This window comes from Lissotriton helveticus, chromosome 11 (genome assembly GCF_964261635.1).
Source record: "Lissotriton helveticus chromosome 11, aLisHel1.1, whole genome shotgun sequence".
Lineage (NCBI taxonomy): Eukaryota > Metazoa > Chordata > Amphibia > Caudata > Salamandridae > Lissotriton > Lissotriton helveticus.
The window spans coordinates 602,368,185-602,385,818 of record NC_136072.1 but is presented as its reverse complement, the minus strand read 5'-3'; the positions used below and the strand labels follow the sequence as shown (position 1 = coordinate 602,385,818).

The 17,634-nt window shown below is 43.0% G+C and overlaps 1 protein-coding gene across 2 annotated transcripts in view; it reads left to right on the top strand.

Moving 5' to 3' along the window:
* Positions 1–17,419, top strand: part of ATR (ATR checkpoint kinase) — a 340,021-nt gene extending 322,602 nt beyond the window's left edge. The window contains exons 44-47 of one of the 2 annotated variants that reach the window (XM_078666419.1): positions 2,302–2,455; positions 11,145–11,296; positions 11,482–11,587; positions 16,318–17,419. In XM_078666419.1, the coding sequence (XP_078522545.1) occupies positions 2,302–2,455; positions 11,145–11,296; positions 11,482–11,587; positions 16,318–16,491 (586 nt within the window). In that variant the 3' untranslated portion in view covers positions 16,492–17,419. The remainder of the gene's footprint in view (positions 1–2,301; positions 2,456–11,144; positions 11,297–11,481; positions 11,588–16,317) is intronic. The other variant, XM_078666418.1, reaches the window with a different exon arrangement.
* Positions 17,420–17,634: the final 215 nt, after the last annotated feature.

The window sequence follows — 17,634 nt, the reverse complement described above, 5'->3', positions numbered from 1 at the left end:
GGAACAACAACGCATTCATGAAGAGAACGGCCCTCCCTCTGAGCCAGAGGTCGCCTTTGCATGAGGACACGGGGGCTGGCTCGCATCAGCCTAAGCCGCCATAAATCTGAGGACAGATAGTAAAGCAGAAGCCGCATGCCTCAGTGACGACGCCCGGCGCGCGCTCCGAGGTGACCCCAGCAAGGCAGGCGAGCGGGTTCGACCCTGGAGAGCTATGAAGCGAGCACAGTACATCACAGCAGCAGCTCTGGGAACCTCCCACCGAGCTGACTCTCTGGAAGAGTGAAGCCTCTCTCACCCTCTGGGCCCCTGTAGACATGGAGACTCTCTGTAGGGCGAGCGCCTGCTGCTACAGGGACACACGCATGTGCCTAGCATACACTGGTGTGCGCTACACGCAGGCTCTGTTTGCACACCTCCTTCTACTGCTCAGAAAGATCCGTGTGCACTATGTACACAATCCATCAGCGTGACAGAAGAGCTCACACGTGCGCGGTGTGAACTGGTGAAGGAATACTACTCACGGACAGCGGGAGGGGGAACGGGCACACGTACAGCGGGAGGGGGGACGGGCACACGTACAGCGGGAGGGGGGACGGGCACACGGACAGCGGGAGGGGGGGCGGGTTAACGGGCACACAGACAGCGGGAGGGGGCGGGGACGGGCACACGGACAGCGGGAGGGGGGGTGGTAACAGGCTCACGGACAGCGGGAGGGGGGGCGGGAACGGGATAAAAATATGCTGCTTACCTGCTAGCTCTTGGAAAGTGAAATCGCGCAGCCCACCCCTGCAAAGCACACGTTGGAAATGAAACCAACATGCCGAGACAAAAAAAAAATATAACATCCGCCCACCACCGGAATGACGTCACAAAGGGGCGGGATGAGAAAAATTCGACGGAACGCCCACGAATCGCCTCGCACAATGACGGACGCCTCTCTCTTCCAATAGCTAGCCTCCATTTATGGAGCTAGCCAATGGAAGACAGAGGCGGGACAGCCACCACATACTATTCTCAAAAGATTTCGCCTGCGCGAAACGCTGCTGCGCAGCTGTTCGCCAGGCGAAACCTAAAAAGGATGCTGCCACAAAACAAACGTAAGGGTCACTTAAATCAACATATGAGTAAACTTAAAATTTCATAGAACATGCTAGTTTAAAGGCAAAATAAGTATTTAATTTATAAACATTAGGATAATTATAAGAACATACTTGCCTTTTACCTGTGTTTTAAGAGTTCCGAAAGAGTAGCCTGGCTTTCTGTACAGCTTATACTGACAGCTCTATGCATTTTCTGAGCCCTGGGTACTAGAGAAACATGACATTCAAGGACAAGTATCTTTGTGTAAAGAATGGAGCACTGTTCTTCTGGCGTTGACAACTAAAACTTTTCTTAATGATTAAAACTAAACAGTGCCATTGAATTACCCTTATCTGCTTCAAGCCTCCATTGATTCCTTTCTGCAAATCTATATTTCTCACTCCGACATTAGGTCTCTAACTATTGTGCCAGGGTGAACAATGCAAGCATAGGTCACTCAGAACACTCTTGCTTTTTATCTCTGGAACATACTTGTTGGGTCTGTAAAGCTTAGACAAAGTTGAAGGTGCTGCGACCCAGTGAAGTGAATCACTAAAGCCTTGGTCTGCAGAAATGAATACAGATCAAAATGTCTTATTTATTTCATTTAGCAATGGCTGAACTGCTTACAGTAAGCTTGTATTCAGCATGACATGAGTATTTTTAAATGTACAATAGAACATTATAAAAATACAATGTTCAAGCCACTTTTTTAAATCTCCACAATTACTATGCTAGCTCAGTAGCACACACTATGAATCTTGAAATGTAAATGAAGTTGTAAATAATTTTTCTCCTGAAATAAATAAGTGGTTTTATTAATGCTACACTACTTTTGCTTTTGATATGTTACTATAACAATTGAAGTGCAGAAGTCCTTATAAAATGTAGAGAAAACAAGCGACGTGTGGTTAACCTTAAAATTGGGTCACTTTTGAGTCCTTAGAGAATCTGTTTGTGAGAATCATAAACTATCAAAGTGATTAGGAAAACCAACTACATCAATGTCAGTGTTTCACATTTTTCAACTCTCACCGGGTAACACTCAGGTTCTTGTGGTATCACTGTGCATTTTATGCATTTATAAAGTGTATTTGATTATACATACCTTTGTAATAACTAACTTTTTATCCACGACGATAGTGAAGTGTGCACATCAAAGTGGTGCTTTTTATCTCTTATATTGGTTTTTCTGCATCTGATCTTCATTCTCTCCAGGTACAGTAGCCGATCTGCGTACTGTCGATCCACAGCAGTTATGTCAATGGTTGGATATATTCTAGGACTCGGAGACCGGCATGGAGAAAATATCCTTTTTGACTCTTTATCTGGGGAGTGTGTTCATGTGGATTTCAACTGTCTCTTCAATAAGGTATGCCTGTGGAAGTGCATGTTTAATTGACTTTATTAAAGCTCTCTTCATTTACTTGTATTGTAAATTGTACTTTGGAAATACACCTTTTTTCAATGAACCTGCTCACTCAATCGCTCATTTTCACTCCACCACCATTAGCAATATATTTTAACTGCTTGAGAGTCGACAAAGAATAATGAATATTTTGAGACAAATATTCACTGGAAAACACCTTATTTTAACTTCCAATTTGTGCAAAGAGATTACATTGTTGGCAGATCACAAGGAAAGTGGCAAAGAGTTTGTTTGGCGTCCTCTATTGAGAAGAAGCAGAGGTGATTGGACAGGTGGAGGGCAGCAGGAAATAAATAACAATTTGGAGGTAGAATCTAGATTATAGGTAGCATTTTACCAACAGGCAAGAAATGAGAGGTTGGTGGGGGTTGCAGTTATATATTAAAGGCGATGCGAAGAGAAAGGATAATCAGATGTAAGAGGACTAAGGAACAGAAACTAGAGAGGGGAAAATATAAGAAGTGGGGGAAGACATGTCCGTTAGCTGAAGGTACCATATGGTAAAGGAAAGTGTTGGCATGGCTATGGGTAGCAGGTTTCAATTGTTTGTTTTTTTGCATTCTTTTGCCTTTTTAAAAATTTCAGGTTGAAGATTTCCAGTCGAATTTTCACAATACTGTTATGATGCACAATGAGTTTTCAAGAAACTCGTTGGAATGTGTTTGATGTAGCAGAGATCTTGGAGCATGCAATGTTCTCAAATAATTTAACTCCACACTACATCGTCTTCCGTTATCCCTTTCCAGAAAGACAATTTTATATTCTGGAAACAGTTTGTTTTTGACAAACGCTAGATAAATCTGTTCTGGTACTGCACCATTTTCCAGTACTAGGCTCCATTCTCCATGCAATTCCAGAAATAACTCTACAAGATTTGACTATACTTATTAGCAAAATGAAGACCGGCTCTCCCACTGATTTGATTCCTGCTAAAATGATTTCCCCCTGACGGAATCTCTAGGCCCCACTATTCAAAAACTAATGAATCTCTCCTTTGCCGAAGGACAACTTCCACAACCCTGGAAAGAAGCGGTAGTGAACCCCATACGCAAAAACACCACCTTACCTTGGTCAGAGCTCTCCAACCTTCGCCCTATTTCCCTCCTCCCTTTTATTAGCAAACTGGCTGAGAAACACGTCAATACCATCATTTCCAGCTTTATCGAGGCGACAGGGGGCCTGGACCAATCACAATCTGGGTTCAGGCCCAACCACAGCACTGAATCGGCCCTCCTCTCGGTGACTGATAAGATCAAAATGTCACAGGATAGAGGGGGTTCCATGATTATAGTGCTGCTGGACCTGTCCGCGGCCTTTGATACCGTGTCTCATAACATCCTCCTCAGCCGTTTGCAGGGAGTGGGGATTGGAGGCTTAGCATTATCCTGGCTGGAGAGCTTCCTTTCCGGGAGGTCGCAATCTATTAGTCTGGGCCCCTACCGTTCCACCTCGAAGGTGCTCACGAAGGGGGTGCCACAGGGCTCATGCCTTAGCCCTACATTGTTTAATGTATATGTGGCCCCCCTTGCTGAGATTGTGCGGAAGTATGGGTTCACACCGGTTTCCTACGCTGATGACACCCAGCTCCTCTACCCTTTCAGCTCCCTTGGTCCTAAAGTCAAGGAAAACTTTGCTGAGGGTATGAGGGCAGTGTCACATTGGATGGCCGCAAACTGCCTCCAATGTAACGTTGCAAAAACAGAGGTTATGCTCTTCGGCAAAGCAAATCTTCTTTGGTCTCCAGATTGGTGGCCGCTGGATCTGGGTCCAGTTCCAACATCAAAGCCACACGTTAAAAATCTAGGGGTAAAAATTGATCAAAAATTGACCCTTAAGGAACACACCAACCACATTGCAGGATTGTGCTTCCACACCATTGGCCTTCTAAGACGAGTCTTCCCGTATCTTCCTGACACCTATAGTAAGACACTCGTACAGGCCCTGGTTACTAGCCGCTTGGACTACTGCAACGGCCTGCTGACGTTAGCAAATGCAGATGCAGTAGGCCGTTTGCAGGTAGTCCAGAATACTGCGGCTAGACTGGTCATGAGTGCACCGGCAAGGACTCCCTCTAAGCCCTTGTTGGATGAGCTGCATTGGCTCCCTATACGGCAGCGCATCAGTTTCAAGATATGCTGTACGGTCCACAAATGCTTATATGGGGATAGTCCTAAATACCTCTCTCAATCACTTGAGCTGTATCAACCCAGCCGGTCACTCCGCTCAAGTAACCAAGCTCTCCTAAAACCCCCTGCAACAAAAAAATCCAGACAGGGAGACCGAGCATTCACCTCAGTTGGCCCTGCTTTATGGAATAAACTTCCAACAGATGTGAGAATGACCACCAACCATCTGTCCTTTAGAAAGGCATTAAAAACGCTCCTCTTCCAGGAAGCATCTCAGCCCCACTAATATATCTCATTGACTCTGTTAATGTTCTGGCTGGCAAAGCGCGGAGATACCCTTACGGGATTGAGTCCAGCGCGATATAAGAAATTAAAATAAAATAGGCATTCAAATGAATTAGTTCAAACGATGCAAACAGCTCTCAATGTGTACTAAAATGTTAAATAGCGGTTAGGGACTTCAAAAGGGCTATTTGGCAACATGGAGGTTTCCATGAGACCCAGGATTTGGAACGTATTCTTAGTGCCTGCTGTATGATTTTATAGTTTGTGTTTTGGGATGGACCCGAGGTAGTCCATCCATAATATTGTTATAGGTTTAGGATTGTTTTCTACCCTCCTGGTTGAGTCTCAGAGCAGGATCGTGTTATTGGTGGATGGCTGGCTTCTATGCTGGAATACTAGACCTGCTTGGTGCAGGAATTGATTCAGAAAAGGGGGTGGTGATGGACAAAGCATCTGAATTAAACAGAACACTCATACCCAGTCAAAAGATCAGGGCTTGATCCATCACCGTTTTTTAGCTCACTGCACCATCCCAGTTCAGAACCTGGCTACATGCAAATTAGTCTGTCCCTGGCCCAGTGCATCATGGGAACAGGGCAGACCAAACTACCAAGCCAATTCTTTACTGGAAAGGAAACAAGCTTCCAGGGACCGGTTTCTGGCATTGCAGCCGTCTTCGGCCCGGCTTGCTTGAATCCTGATGGTGCAGTGAGCAAGGGACTCATGTCTGAGCATACCCTGCCACTCCTATAGTGGCCAAAACGATTCAGAAAAGGGGGTGGTGATGGACCGAGCATCTGAATTAAACAGAACACTCATACCCAGTCAAAAAATCAGGGCTTGATCCATCACCGTTTTTTAACTCACTGCACCATCCCAGTTCAGAACCTGGCTACATGCAAATTAGTCTGTCCCTGGCCCAGTGCATCATGGGAACAGGGCAGACCAAACTACCAAGCCAATTCTTTACTGGAAAGGAAACAAGCTTCCGGGGACCGGTTTCTGGCATTGCAGCCGTCTTCGGCCCGGCTTGCTTGAATCCTGATGGTGCAGGGAGCAAGGGACTCATGTCTGAGCATACCCTGCCACTCCTATAGTGGCCAAAACGATTCAGAAAAGGGGGTGGTGATGGACAGAGCATCTGAATTAAACAGAACACTCATACCCAGTCAAAAGATCAGGGCTTGATCCATCACCGTTTTTTAGCTCACTGCACCATCCCAGTTCAGAACCTGGCTACATGCAAATTAGTCTGTCCCTGGCCCAGTGCATCATGGGAACATGGCAGACCAAACTACCAAGCCAATTCTTTACTGGAAAGGAAACAAGCTTCCGGGGACCGGTTTCTGGCATTGCAGCCGTCTTCGGCCCGGCTTGCTTGAATCCGATGGTGCAGTGAGCAAGGGACTCATGTCTGAGCATACCCTGCCACTCCTATAGTGGCCAAAACGATTCAGAAAAGGGGGTGATGATGGACAGAGCATCTGAATTAAACAGAACACTCATAACCAGTCAAAAGATCAGGGCTTGATCCATCACCGTTTTTTAGCTCACTGCACCATCCCAGTTCAGAACCTGGCTACATGCAAATTAGTCTGTCCCTGGCCCAGTGCATCATGGGAACAGGGCAGACCAAACTACCAAGCCAATTCTTTACTGGAAAGGAAACAAGCTTCCGGGGACCGGTTTCTGGCATTGCGGCCGTCTTCGGCCCGGCTTGCTTGAATCCTGATGGTGCAGTGAGCAAGGGACTCATGTCTGAGCATACCCTGCCACTCCTATAGTGGCCAAAACGATTCAGAAAAGGGAAGCTTGTTTCCTTTCCGGTTAAGAATTGGCTTGGTAGTTTGGTCTGCCCTGTTCCCATGATGCACTGGGCCAGGGACAGACTAATTTGCATGTAGCCAGGTTCTGAACTGGGATGGTGCAGTGAGTTAAAAAACGGTGATGGATCAAGCCCTGATCTTTTGACTGGGTATGAGTGTTCTGTTTAATTCAGATGCTCGGTCCATCACCACCCCCTTTTCTGAATCGTTTTGGCCACTATAGGAGTGGCAGGGTATGCTCAGACATGAGTCCCTTGCTCACTGCACCATCAGGAATCAAGCAAGCCGGGCCGAAGACGGCCGCAATGCCAGAAACCGGTCCCCGGAAGCTTGTTTCCTTTCCAGTAAAGAATTGGCTTGGTAGTTTGGTCTGCCCTGTTCCCATGATGCACTGGGCCAGGGACAGACTAATTTGCATGTAGCCAGGTTCTGAACTGGGATGGTGCAGTGAGCTAAAAAACGGTGATGGATCAAGCCCTGATCTTTTGACTGGGTATGAGTGTTCTGTTTAATTCAGATGCTCTGTCCATCATCACCCCCTTTTCTGAATCGTTTTGGCCACTATAGGAGTGGCAGGGTATGCTCAGACATGAGTCCCTTGCTCACTGCACCATCGGATTCAAGCAAGCCGGGCCGAAGACGGCTGCAATGCCAGAAACCGGTCCCCGGAAGCTTGTTTCCTTTCCAGTAAAGAATTGGCTTGGTAGTTTGGTCTGCCATGTTCCCATGATGCACTGGGCCAGGGACAGACTAATTTGCATGTAGCCAGGTTCTGAGCTGGGATGGTGCAGTGAGCTAAAAAACGGTGATGGATCAAGCCCTGATCTTTTGACTGGGTAGGAGTGTTCTGCTTAATTCAGATACTCTGTCCATCACCACCCCCTTTATGAATCGTTTTGGCCACCACAAGTGTGGAAGGGTATGCTCAGATGTGAGTCCCTTGCTCACTGCACCATCAGGATTCAAGCAAGCTGGGCCGAAGACGGCTGTAATGGCAGAAACCGGTCCCCGGAAGCTTGTTTCCTTTCCAGTTAAGAATTGGCTTGGTAGTTTGGTCTGCCCTGTTCCCATGATGCACTGGGCCAGGGTCAGACTAATTTGCATGTAGCCAGGTTCTGAGCTGGGATGGTGCAGTGAGCTAAAAAACGGTGATGGATCAAGCCCTGATCTTTTGACTGGGTAGGAGTGTTCTGCTTAATTCAGATACTCTGTCCATCACCACCCCCTTTATGAATGGTGCAGGAATTGGTCACACAGTTCTTTAGAGAATAGCCACCTCTGTTTTTTTTTTTTTTGCTGAAATGAAGTGTTTCTTGTTGGATTTTGATGCACTTTGCCTTGCTATTTTGTATTGGGTGTAGTATGTATTTCTGGTTTAGCTGAGCTTTGGGCTTTGCTGTAGTCTTAAAGGCTGTTGGGGCAATCCACTTTTTTGTATGCGACATGTTATTTGACTGATGCTTTAGGTCGACTTCATTCATCACAGTTATGGTGAGAGTTTCTATCTAGCCTCATATTTATTCTATAGCTGGACGCTTTTTATAATTTTTTGCTTTTGTTACTTTTTGTCCAAGTGGTGGTAAGTATTCTCTCTCGTTTGTGTATATATTTATTTGAAAGCTTGACATTAGAGGGAAGATAGATGGATTTAGACTTGAGTAGATGGTTTGCAATGGACTTTACTGCGAGTGTGGTTAGGCGAACCACTGTTGCTAAATTCCTTCCCTGTGCCATCCCTTATCTGTCTAAAGTCATGCGTCGTGTAATGCTTCTAATTATATCTGCTGAACAGAGCTTAAAGCTATGTTCAGGCATAGACCTAGCCCTGCTGAGGAGTGTCTCTCTACAAAGCTATGGCACCTGTTACTCTTTTGGGGATGTTTAATTGCAATACTGGAGGTTACGTTTTGTCTGTTTTGCTTGCATATCCTTTTTGATGCTGAGGGGATATTTCTAACAGAACCAGTTGTTTCTGCATTTGTCGGTATGTACTCCTGTAGCAGCTATTTATTTTGATTTGGATGTTGTATTTCCCACCTTTGTAGTGGGATCCTGTGATTCTGCATTCCTTTACCTAATAAGCAACAAATCAATGATTGAAGACAACTGTTTTTCATCAGTTGTCTGCATCAGCCCAGTCCCTTGGAGAGCACAGGGGATTATTTCTTGGACATCAATTATTGATCTAATTTTGAAAAAGATGAGAAGCCAAAGGATTTTCTTCATCCTCGTGACTTTGAGATGGTTTGATGATCAACTCTAAAAATGCAAGTGAGGTCAATACCTCAAAGGAGGGGGTACCGCAGGCAGGCATACGTCTCTCTTGGTGAGGTATCTTTGGAGTATTTGTATGTAAGAATACTGATACCCTGAAAAAATATCTAGTTTTCGTACTAAAATTGTAGCTACCTCCTACCCAACCAACTGAGCTTTTAGAGCCTCAAACAAGATTATTGTAGATTCTATTATGGCAACATGAGAAGTATCCAGCTCCGCTGTTAGGATTCAACAGTGGGCTACGAAGAAGCACAGACCAGGACCTTCAGAAATTACGTTTATCAGTGCCCTTTCCACACCATAGAACTGAGTAGTACAGCACTTTTGAACCACAAAGAATCTGACATTTTTTTCATCAGCTCCACCTACTATGTAACCCAAAGCAATAGAGATCATAGTTCACGTCCAGCAGCGTTGGAGAACACCAATTGTAACAGCCAAAGTCTGGCCAAAGCAGAATTGTGCCTACTTATTGCTAGGTCTGCTAATAAAAATGAATTGTTAGTAATATAGAATAAGTGTTTTTTTGATTTCCCTCCCCCGTCACCAATATCAGCCTTTAAGCAATTAGTAAGAAGACTTATAATTTATCATGCCGACTATTTTAAAAATGTTGTAATTTATCAAGCAACCACGTGTTCTGCAGCCTTTTAAACCCAATGAGAGGTATTCAAACTAAAGTAATACATTTATCATACAGGATTGTTTTATCATTAAGCATTTTAATATGAATCAGAAGGACACACCAGGATATGAGCTGATTTAAGTCTTTCAAATTCAGTGTCCCAGTCACATACATGAGTGCAACTCAGAAACATGTTGATGCACTATTTTCTAACATCCTTAAAGGTTCTATTGTTGAATTGTGCAATATTATGTTGATAACTTTATTCAGGAGTTAGTCGTTGTTTATTACAGAATGTTTTTTGTTATGTATGGAACCATCTACTCCTGCCAAATATCTTACGTTTACTATGTTTGATAGCTCGTACACGCATTGCTGAATATTGTATCACATGATGTTTTGTTGTCTGACAAAATCTATTAAAAATGGTTTATAAAATAAAATGTTGACAACTTTTTAAAATAGCTTCCTTTAAAGCTCACAGTAATTGGTAAGAGAACTGTGGCCAACGCACTATCAAGATTTAATAGTAGTGTTGTAGAATTGATACTGATGAAAGAGGGGGAAAATATTCAGTCTGTAAGTTGGACTCTGGAAAAATGACTGAAGTCTTGCAGGCACATTTGATTCTACTTATTCTAAAGCTCACATGAAGACATGTACACTTGTATAATCCCACTAGGAGCTGTGATATTATTCAGCTCAGGCCCTAGTTTTGACTGATGTTCTAGATGCCAATCATAGAACTCAGTTATGTAGAACACTCTAGATCATACGCTTATAAGACACAGACATAGAAACGCAAACAAAGATGAGGGACCACACAAAGCAAAATGCCACAAAATATTGTTTTGTTTATTTTAGGCAGACTCTTCTGTAAACTATTTATTTTGGCCTTTCTCATTAAGGGACCCAAGACAAATTGTTCACAGATATGTTGTAGAACATATTTTCGTGTCCAAGGTCTAAATGACAGTAACATAATATCACTGAAAGATATTGAGGTATCAAACAATCAGCCAGCACAACCCTCAAACATCTACGTACAAATGGCAGAAGTAAAAGATAGGGGTTGCTAGAAACCCCTGCACAAAAAAGCCTTAAATCAAGGCATACACCTGAATGCTCACCTGCACCTAGAGTGAGTGGCCTGGAAAATGTCTAGAGATAGCTGACAAAATGTAACTACATTTTTTGCCCAATTTCTAAACAACGTTGAAAACAATAACAAAGGATAATCTTGGAATGTTTCTCGCTACTCGTGTAGTTGTGACCCAGTGTGATCGCAGTTGATGAGGCAGAAGGCACTAGGTATATTATCATCACCTTCTGCCCAAACTTTCAGATGCATGTCTGCGCCAACACAGTTCTATAAACTCGTGAGTTTACGCCAGTAACCCTGAGGTTTAGTTCTACTATATAAACCTAAATAGTGAGATAAATGAAGTACAGCCATATTGAATCCTTACTGTCATTATTTCTTGCTTTATTAGGGAGAAACCTTTGAAGTTCCTGAGATAGTGCCATTCCGTCTTACTCATAACATGGTGAATGGAATGGGTCCCATGGGAACAGAAGGTCTTTTTCGAAGAGCATGTGAAGTGACGATGAGGTTAATGCGTGACCAAAGAGAACCCCTGATGAGGTAAGGAATGAAAGATTTACAAATATCTTATTTTTAATTACTAAGTGAAAATTCTTGATTTCCTGTATTGAAATATATGCTTTCTACATGAGTCTCTAAGTTACTTTTTGTAAACAACAGTCTTTCATCACTGCACACGTTTTAAAATAGTTACTAGTCAATCTTTCCCATTTAATCTTATATAGCGTCTTGAAGCCTTTCCTGCATGACCCCCTGGTGGAATGGAGTAAGCCAGCACGGGGAAGCACCAAAGCACAAGTGAATGAAACTGGTGAAGTGGTAAACGAGAAGGTAGGTAATGCAGAGCTAATATATTGTATCCAGTACTAAATCATTTTTGTGTGCAGGATTTTGTGACATTTTAATTGTAATCATTGCAGTCCAAATGTAGTAAACCTAAAACATTCAATCGATGCAGCATTGTGAAAGAAAACATAGAACATCGCTCGGATGATAAATGGGTTTTTTTCTTAATACCTGTACTAATAGTTTTAAAATCTCAAAATTTAGTATTCTTAATCCCAACATCATATGAGACCTCTACAACTTCCAAATCCTTGGCTCAGGTTTTACAACTGGGTCTCAATGCCTTTTATTTTCATGCCTTACTAATAACACGTTCTCAGGATTACCTTTATTTCTCTTAGAACATTTGTATTGGCATACCCTTCCTCCAGGTACATGGGAGTTTCTGGCTGCTGACCAAAGTACAATTCCATCTTGTGGTTATGAACAGTTTACTTTTTATTGGGAAGTAGAGTTTGTTTGTTTCTATCCTTTAAGAGCATGCCACCACCGCACACTTCATTTTTCAGTTGTCTTCCTCCTCTCCAGCTGTACAGATTTTTTGCCACAACACACGTCATCCTCAGCCCCTGATTATTGAGACATTGTCAGAACTCCTGCATATCTACCTACACCTTCACCAGGTAGCTCAAGAAAATCTCTTTGTACCAGTCCCAGTTTCGTGAAGGTAACCGGCACACTGTTGGGGGACTGCACCACTGGTTGAACTGCTCCTTCTGAAACTCTTGCACCCCTATGTGGCGCCAGAAGAAACTGGGTGGACAGCATCCCAAGGTGGCAGGAACGACTTATGAAACTCCCTTACCTTCATTCACTCTAGGCATGGTTTCACCAGAGAACCCTGAACATATATTACCTGGAACAGGATGGTTATCCATTTACTGTACCTCAATCTTGCTTCCCATTAGTTTGTGTAGTGCTGGGGTATTTTATCAATGTCTATGTAATAAAGATATAATTGTGATAATATATGTTAGTGCTAACATTGTTGTTAATTGTATTGCTTCTTTTTGTTGGCATCTTGAAGCTTGATTAATCCCTGGCTGCTAGGTGTGCATTACAAATGGAAATAAATGTACTTGTTTTCGCCCTTGAATAGCAGAGAATATTTAGAAGGTGAAAAAAAGTCCTAGGTTGGTCAGTCCAGTCTCTTTCACTAGGGGCAGCTTGCCATATCAGAGACTGCTCCAACGTGTCTATGAAACCTAATTGTATTGATACTGATGTATCTTTTACGCCTAACTGACATTTTCCAATCCTAGCAGTACTGTGATCCCACTTCAGCAGCTAAGATCCTTTGTTAAAAGACTTAATCAGAAGAAACACGCATATATCAAATAAATATACAAAACTTCATGCTTTCATCTGTATTGTAGTGTTCTTCCAGGCATCTTGTTTAATTCTTACATGTTACCTTTGGGACATGTGGGCCCATCAACACTCATTTTTGTGGACTGGCACTAATCTTTCCTCAACAGAATTGGCTACAGTGTAAAAGAGAGAAAATGCAAACTAGGTAAAGGAGGAGGAAGAGAATTATGGCTAAACGTCAAAAAAAGAAAGCAGGGGTTAAAATCAACCTGCAAGAGTGAGATAAAATGGCAGGGACTGTCTGGTGTTGGGCTAAAGAGGCACAAGGAAAGACTAAAGGAAATGCAGCCTTGGTAATTAGCACAAGGGTTACTGAGCAAAATTTTGAGCCCCAAACTTATTTTTTTACAAGTCATGTATTGGGCAGGTGGTGGACGACTATGCTCTTTTAAAGATGCTACACTCTCTGGAGTTAAGCCAAAGACCTCCTAGTTCCCTTAGGCCTAATTCAAATTCCCCTTACTCTTACGTACCTGACTCAGGTTAATTTCTCCAGAACCGTCTATGATGTGGTCTGGGGTCTTGCAAGGGAACAATCTCCTAAAAGATCTTCCCAAAACAAGCAACATTGGAAAAAAGTCCTCTTCCTCTTTCCCGCTCCCTGGACCATTCCAAAATTCTCAACGACGTTCCCCAATACCAAATTCTTCCTCCTCATTGGCGAACATCCCAACATTGAAAAAGATGAGTCTGGTGTTTCTGGGTCTATCAGCTGTTGACGGCTGGGCCAAGACCTTCCTGCACCCTCTAGGCCACCCCTCACCCCAAGGTTGGAGCATGTCCCTTCGGACTTGGCGACTTTGGTCACTCTGGCCCTGACATTGTGCCTGCACGGGCCCCGGTGCTTAAAAAGATGTCAAAACCTGCCAAAGCACTATCCCCCCGTTCAGTGAGAGCCTCCCTCAATACATGCACTACCCACGTAGCTGCCGACGATGATGCTCTCAAAGCTGTTTTCGGAAGAATACATTCATGTTGTGAGGGAAGAAGTTGAGGCAAACTCTAATCATGTTCCTTATGGGAGATTTTCGGTTCAGACTTTGATACCCAGACCCTAATGTTCTCGCAATGCCTGCTAAGTATTATGCGCTTAAAGAAAATGATCATTTAGAGGCTGATAACCTCCTCCCCAGTTTTAATACAGATACTGGCTTATTTCTGGATGTACAGATTGCGATTGACCTAGACACTTCAATGAAAGGAGACATCCCTTAATCCTTTGATCTTGCTTCAGAGGAAGTCTCATCTACAGCTGTTGTGCCTAAAGCAACTAATGTCTTGGAATTGATTTTGCCCATCTAGCATTCTGAATGAGATTTTGCAACCCTCTTTCTCAGTGGCGGAGCCTTTATGTTTAACAATGCCCTCTTCTGGTCTGTGATGACTGCATGTGAAAAAGCATTTTTGAGCCCCACACAGAGAGATTGCCAGGTGTTTCGTGCATGCTCTGGGTGATCCTCAATTTTTGTTCGCTCACCAGTCACTATAACGTGTGGTTATCCAAATATCCTACTCGAAGCAGAACTCGTATGCCATGCCTACAGCAACCTCTGATTGGCGGAAACGTCTTTCCTTCTGGCAGCCTGACCGTTTGCACCTCAATTGCCTCCTGGCTTTCTGGTTCGATATATTTATGTCCTGGCGAAAATTACATTGATCAATTTGCTAGACCACATGACAAAGTCATTAACGAAATTAGTCAATGATGTCTTAAATGTATCCAAACATCTTTTCTATTCCCTTTGCTTTTTGGTCCCCATGATGCACACGGTCTGAAACCCATTCTATGTCTCACTTTCTGAACTTGTTCTTTTGACAGGACTCGTTCAAGGTGAATTCCATGATCCAAATACTACTGACTCTGAATGCAGGAGACTAATTGGCATCCCTGGATCTTCAGAACGCCTATTTCCATTTTCATTCACAGACTTTATCTGAGGTTGCCGGTGGAATCCTAGCAATAGCTATTCTTGTTTTTACCATTCAGACAGACAACTGATCCATACATCTTTATGAAAGTGCTGGTGGTTCCAGCAGCTTCACCTCAATGCTCAGAGTCCATGTATGCATGTACTTGATTGACTGGCGGGTGAAAGCGGAGTCCCAGGTGCTGGTCAGGGAACACCTCCAGCAGACAATGACTCTGCACCACGACATGCACTTTTACATTAGTGCCAGGAATTCCAAAGTCTCTCCTGATGTATAAGCTGACCTTCACAGTGGTTGGTACGAGGCACAACCCACATGAAGGTTGTTTCTCCTCCTCAAATGGCTGTCTATATTTGAGAGATGATTCCAATGTTTCTGACTCAGAATTTGGCTCTGTAGGTTTTGAATTTATTTGGCCTCCTGGCCTTGTGCATCCTGTTGCAGCCAAATGGTTAATGAAGGCTGTAGTATCTGAGATCACAGTGGGTCTAGTATCAGGGGAGTCTAGTGGCAGATTTTCCACTCCGATTATCAAGACCTGTACTGGTGGACTGTCTTCTTCAACCTTTTGGTTAGTCGTCTCTTCAGCCCTTCACATGCTTAGGCTACCATGAACATGGACACTAATCACAGTGCTGTAGTGTTCTGGCAAAACCCTGTGGGTGACAGGAAGATATGGGTCTTTGGTCAGTTTTGGAGCAGCACCTGCACAAATGTGCTTGAGCTGTGGGTGGTCCGTCTTTGGTTAACAAGCCACCTACAGTGGCAGATGGTGCTCGTGGGAATCCCACTGACTGATCAGATGCAGTGGAGGTACAATAGGTTTGAGGAATCTAGAAGTATGGTCTCAGGTTTCTGGGTGTTGAGACGGGCGCTTTCGATGCATGCTACTAGGCTTCCTTCAAAGAGCTGGTTACTAGACATTAGGGTCTGCATACCTAACATTATGAGCATCAAGGTTATAGAGCATGGGGACCAGATGCCAATTAACAGGCATAGTGAGCGGGCAGAGCTCTAAGTGTCTCTATAATGAAGGATGACCGTACTGGAGATGATGGCTGCAATTTGACCTTGTGAGAGTGATTGTCAAGGAAAGATCTGAACCAGGAAAGTGCAGCTCTGATTTCTCCAGCAGGTCAAGTGATATTTTGTGATCAGTGGTTTCAAATATAATAAACAGAATTACTGCACAGGCACAACCTTTGTCTCTGGTGCTAAGGAAATCTTCCATAATGTGAGGGAGAGCGATTTCACACTAAACATTTAAAAAAGTATTCATGATAAGACGTCTGGAAATATTTTCAATTTGCTAATTGAATTGCTTTTCTAGGAAACGATGTTGCTGCGAATATAATATGTTGACCTGTGAAGTGTTTTTGACTATATAATTTAAACGTTTTTTCTTTCATTTGAAGGCCAAGACTCATGTCCAGGACATAGAACAACGTCTTCAGGGGGTGATCAAGACCAGAAATCGTGTTAAAGGATTACCATTGTCTATTGAAGGTCATGTCCATTATCTCATACAAGAAGCCACTGATGAGAATTTGCTCTGCCAGATGTACCTTGGATGGGCCCCGTACATGTGATCTTGTATACTTGGAACAGACATTCTACTTTCTATTGGTCAGCCTTTGCAGTGCCTCGACAGGTTTGCCATAGTCTTGTCGCTTTAGGCACAGAGAAGGCACGCGTTTTGTGTATTCTTTCCTCTAATCCGGACTGTGCTGTCGGAGCAATGGATGAGAAAACGAACTGCAAAAATTGTTCTAAATGAGGAATTTTCTACACCTCATTGTTGTAGTAGTAGTTACAATTCAAGGGTTTGTTTTGTAAAAGGAAGCCACCCTACGCTTGAACTTTTTTGTTAATGGGGAAGAGAACGTACAGTCATATAGCGCACCACAAAGCCAGTCATTTTTCATAAAATCTAAATTATATATACATAGTGTTTACATTTGTAACTTTGTTCTTTTTGGACAAATGATATATAGGTGATCGTACGACCAATAAGCATGTTATACCCTTAACTTCATTTAAGCTATTGTAAGAATGTAAATAATAGAATCTAAAAGTGACCTCTCCCAACTTTGCAAATATCAAATGAAGGATATCAAATGCTGCTATTTTCCATTGGACCTAGCAATTTTGGTTTATCATGCAGGAGATACTGAGCATGAAGAGTGTGAATAAGTGGAAATCAAATCAAACTCCCACGCTTTAAGATAGACACAACTGTTGAAGAACGAGGGTCGTGTCCCTCAAAATATTGATGCACTTTTACATAACCAAGTATTCCTTTATATCATTCTCTGGGTAGATATTGTCCTAATGGGAGAGCATATAAATATATTTTTGTAAATGTTTTCTACACCATGATAATTTAAGGACAACAGTCATTTCCCAAGGAGATAATGTTATCCACTAAAAAGCACTTCAGTTTTTCAAGATTTCTGTTTTTGTTAAATATTAATTATTTGTATTTCTTAATAAATCGTCAGTCTGATGTGTTCTGTGGCTAGAGTTTCATGTCGTGCTTCCTTAAGTATGGAGGAGTCTCTGTGTATCTCAAAACTAGTAAACAACTATTGAATTATGTTAGCAATGTGGGAATACACGTTTTAGCTTGAGTCCAAGTATTTTGTGAATGAATGCAATATTGTGTCTTTTTCTCGTCACAGAAGAAATACTGGCCCACATTTACCATTGTGGGCTTTAGTTTAGGAGCTGAC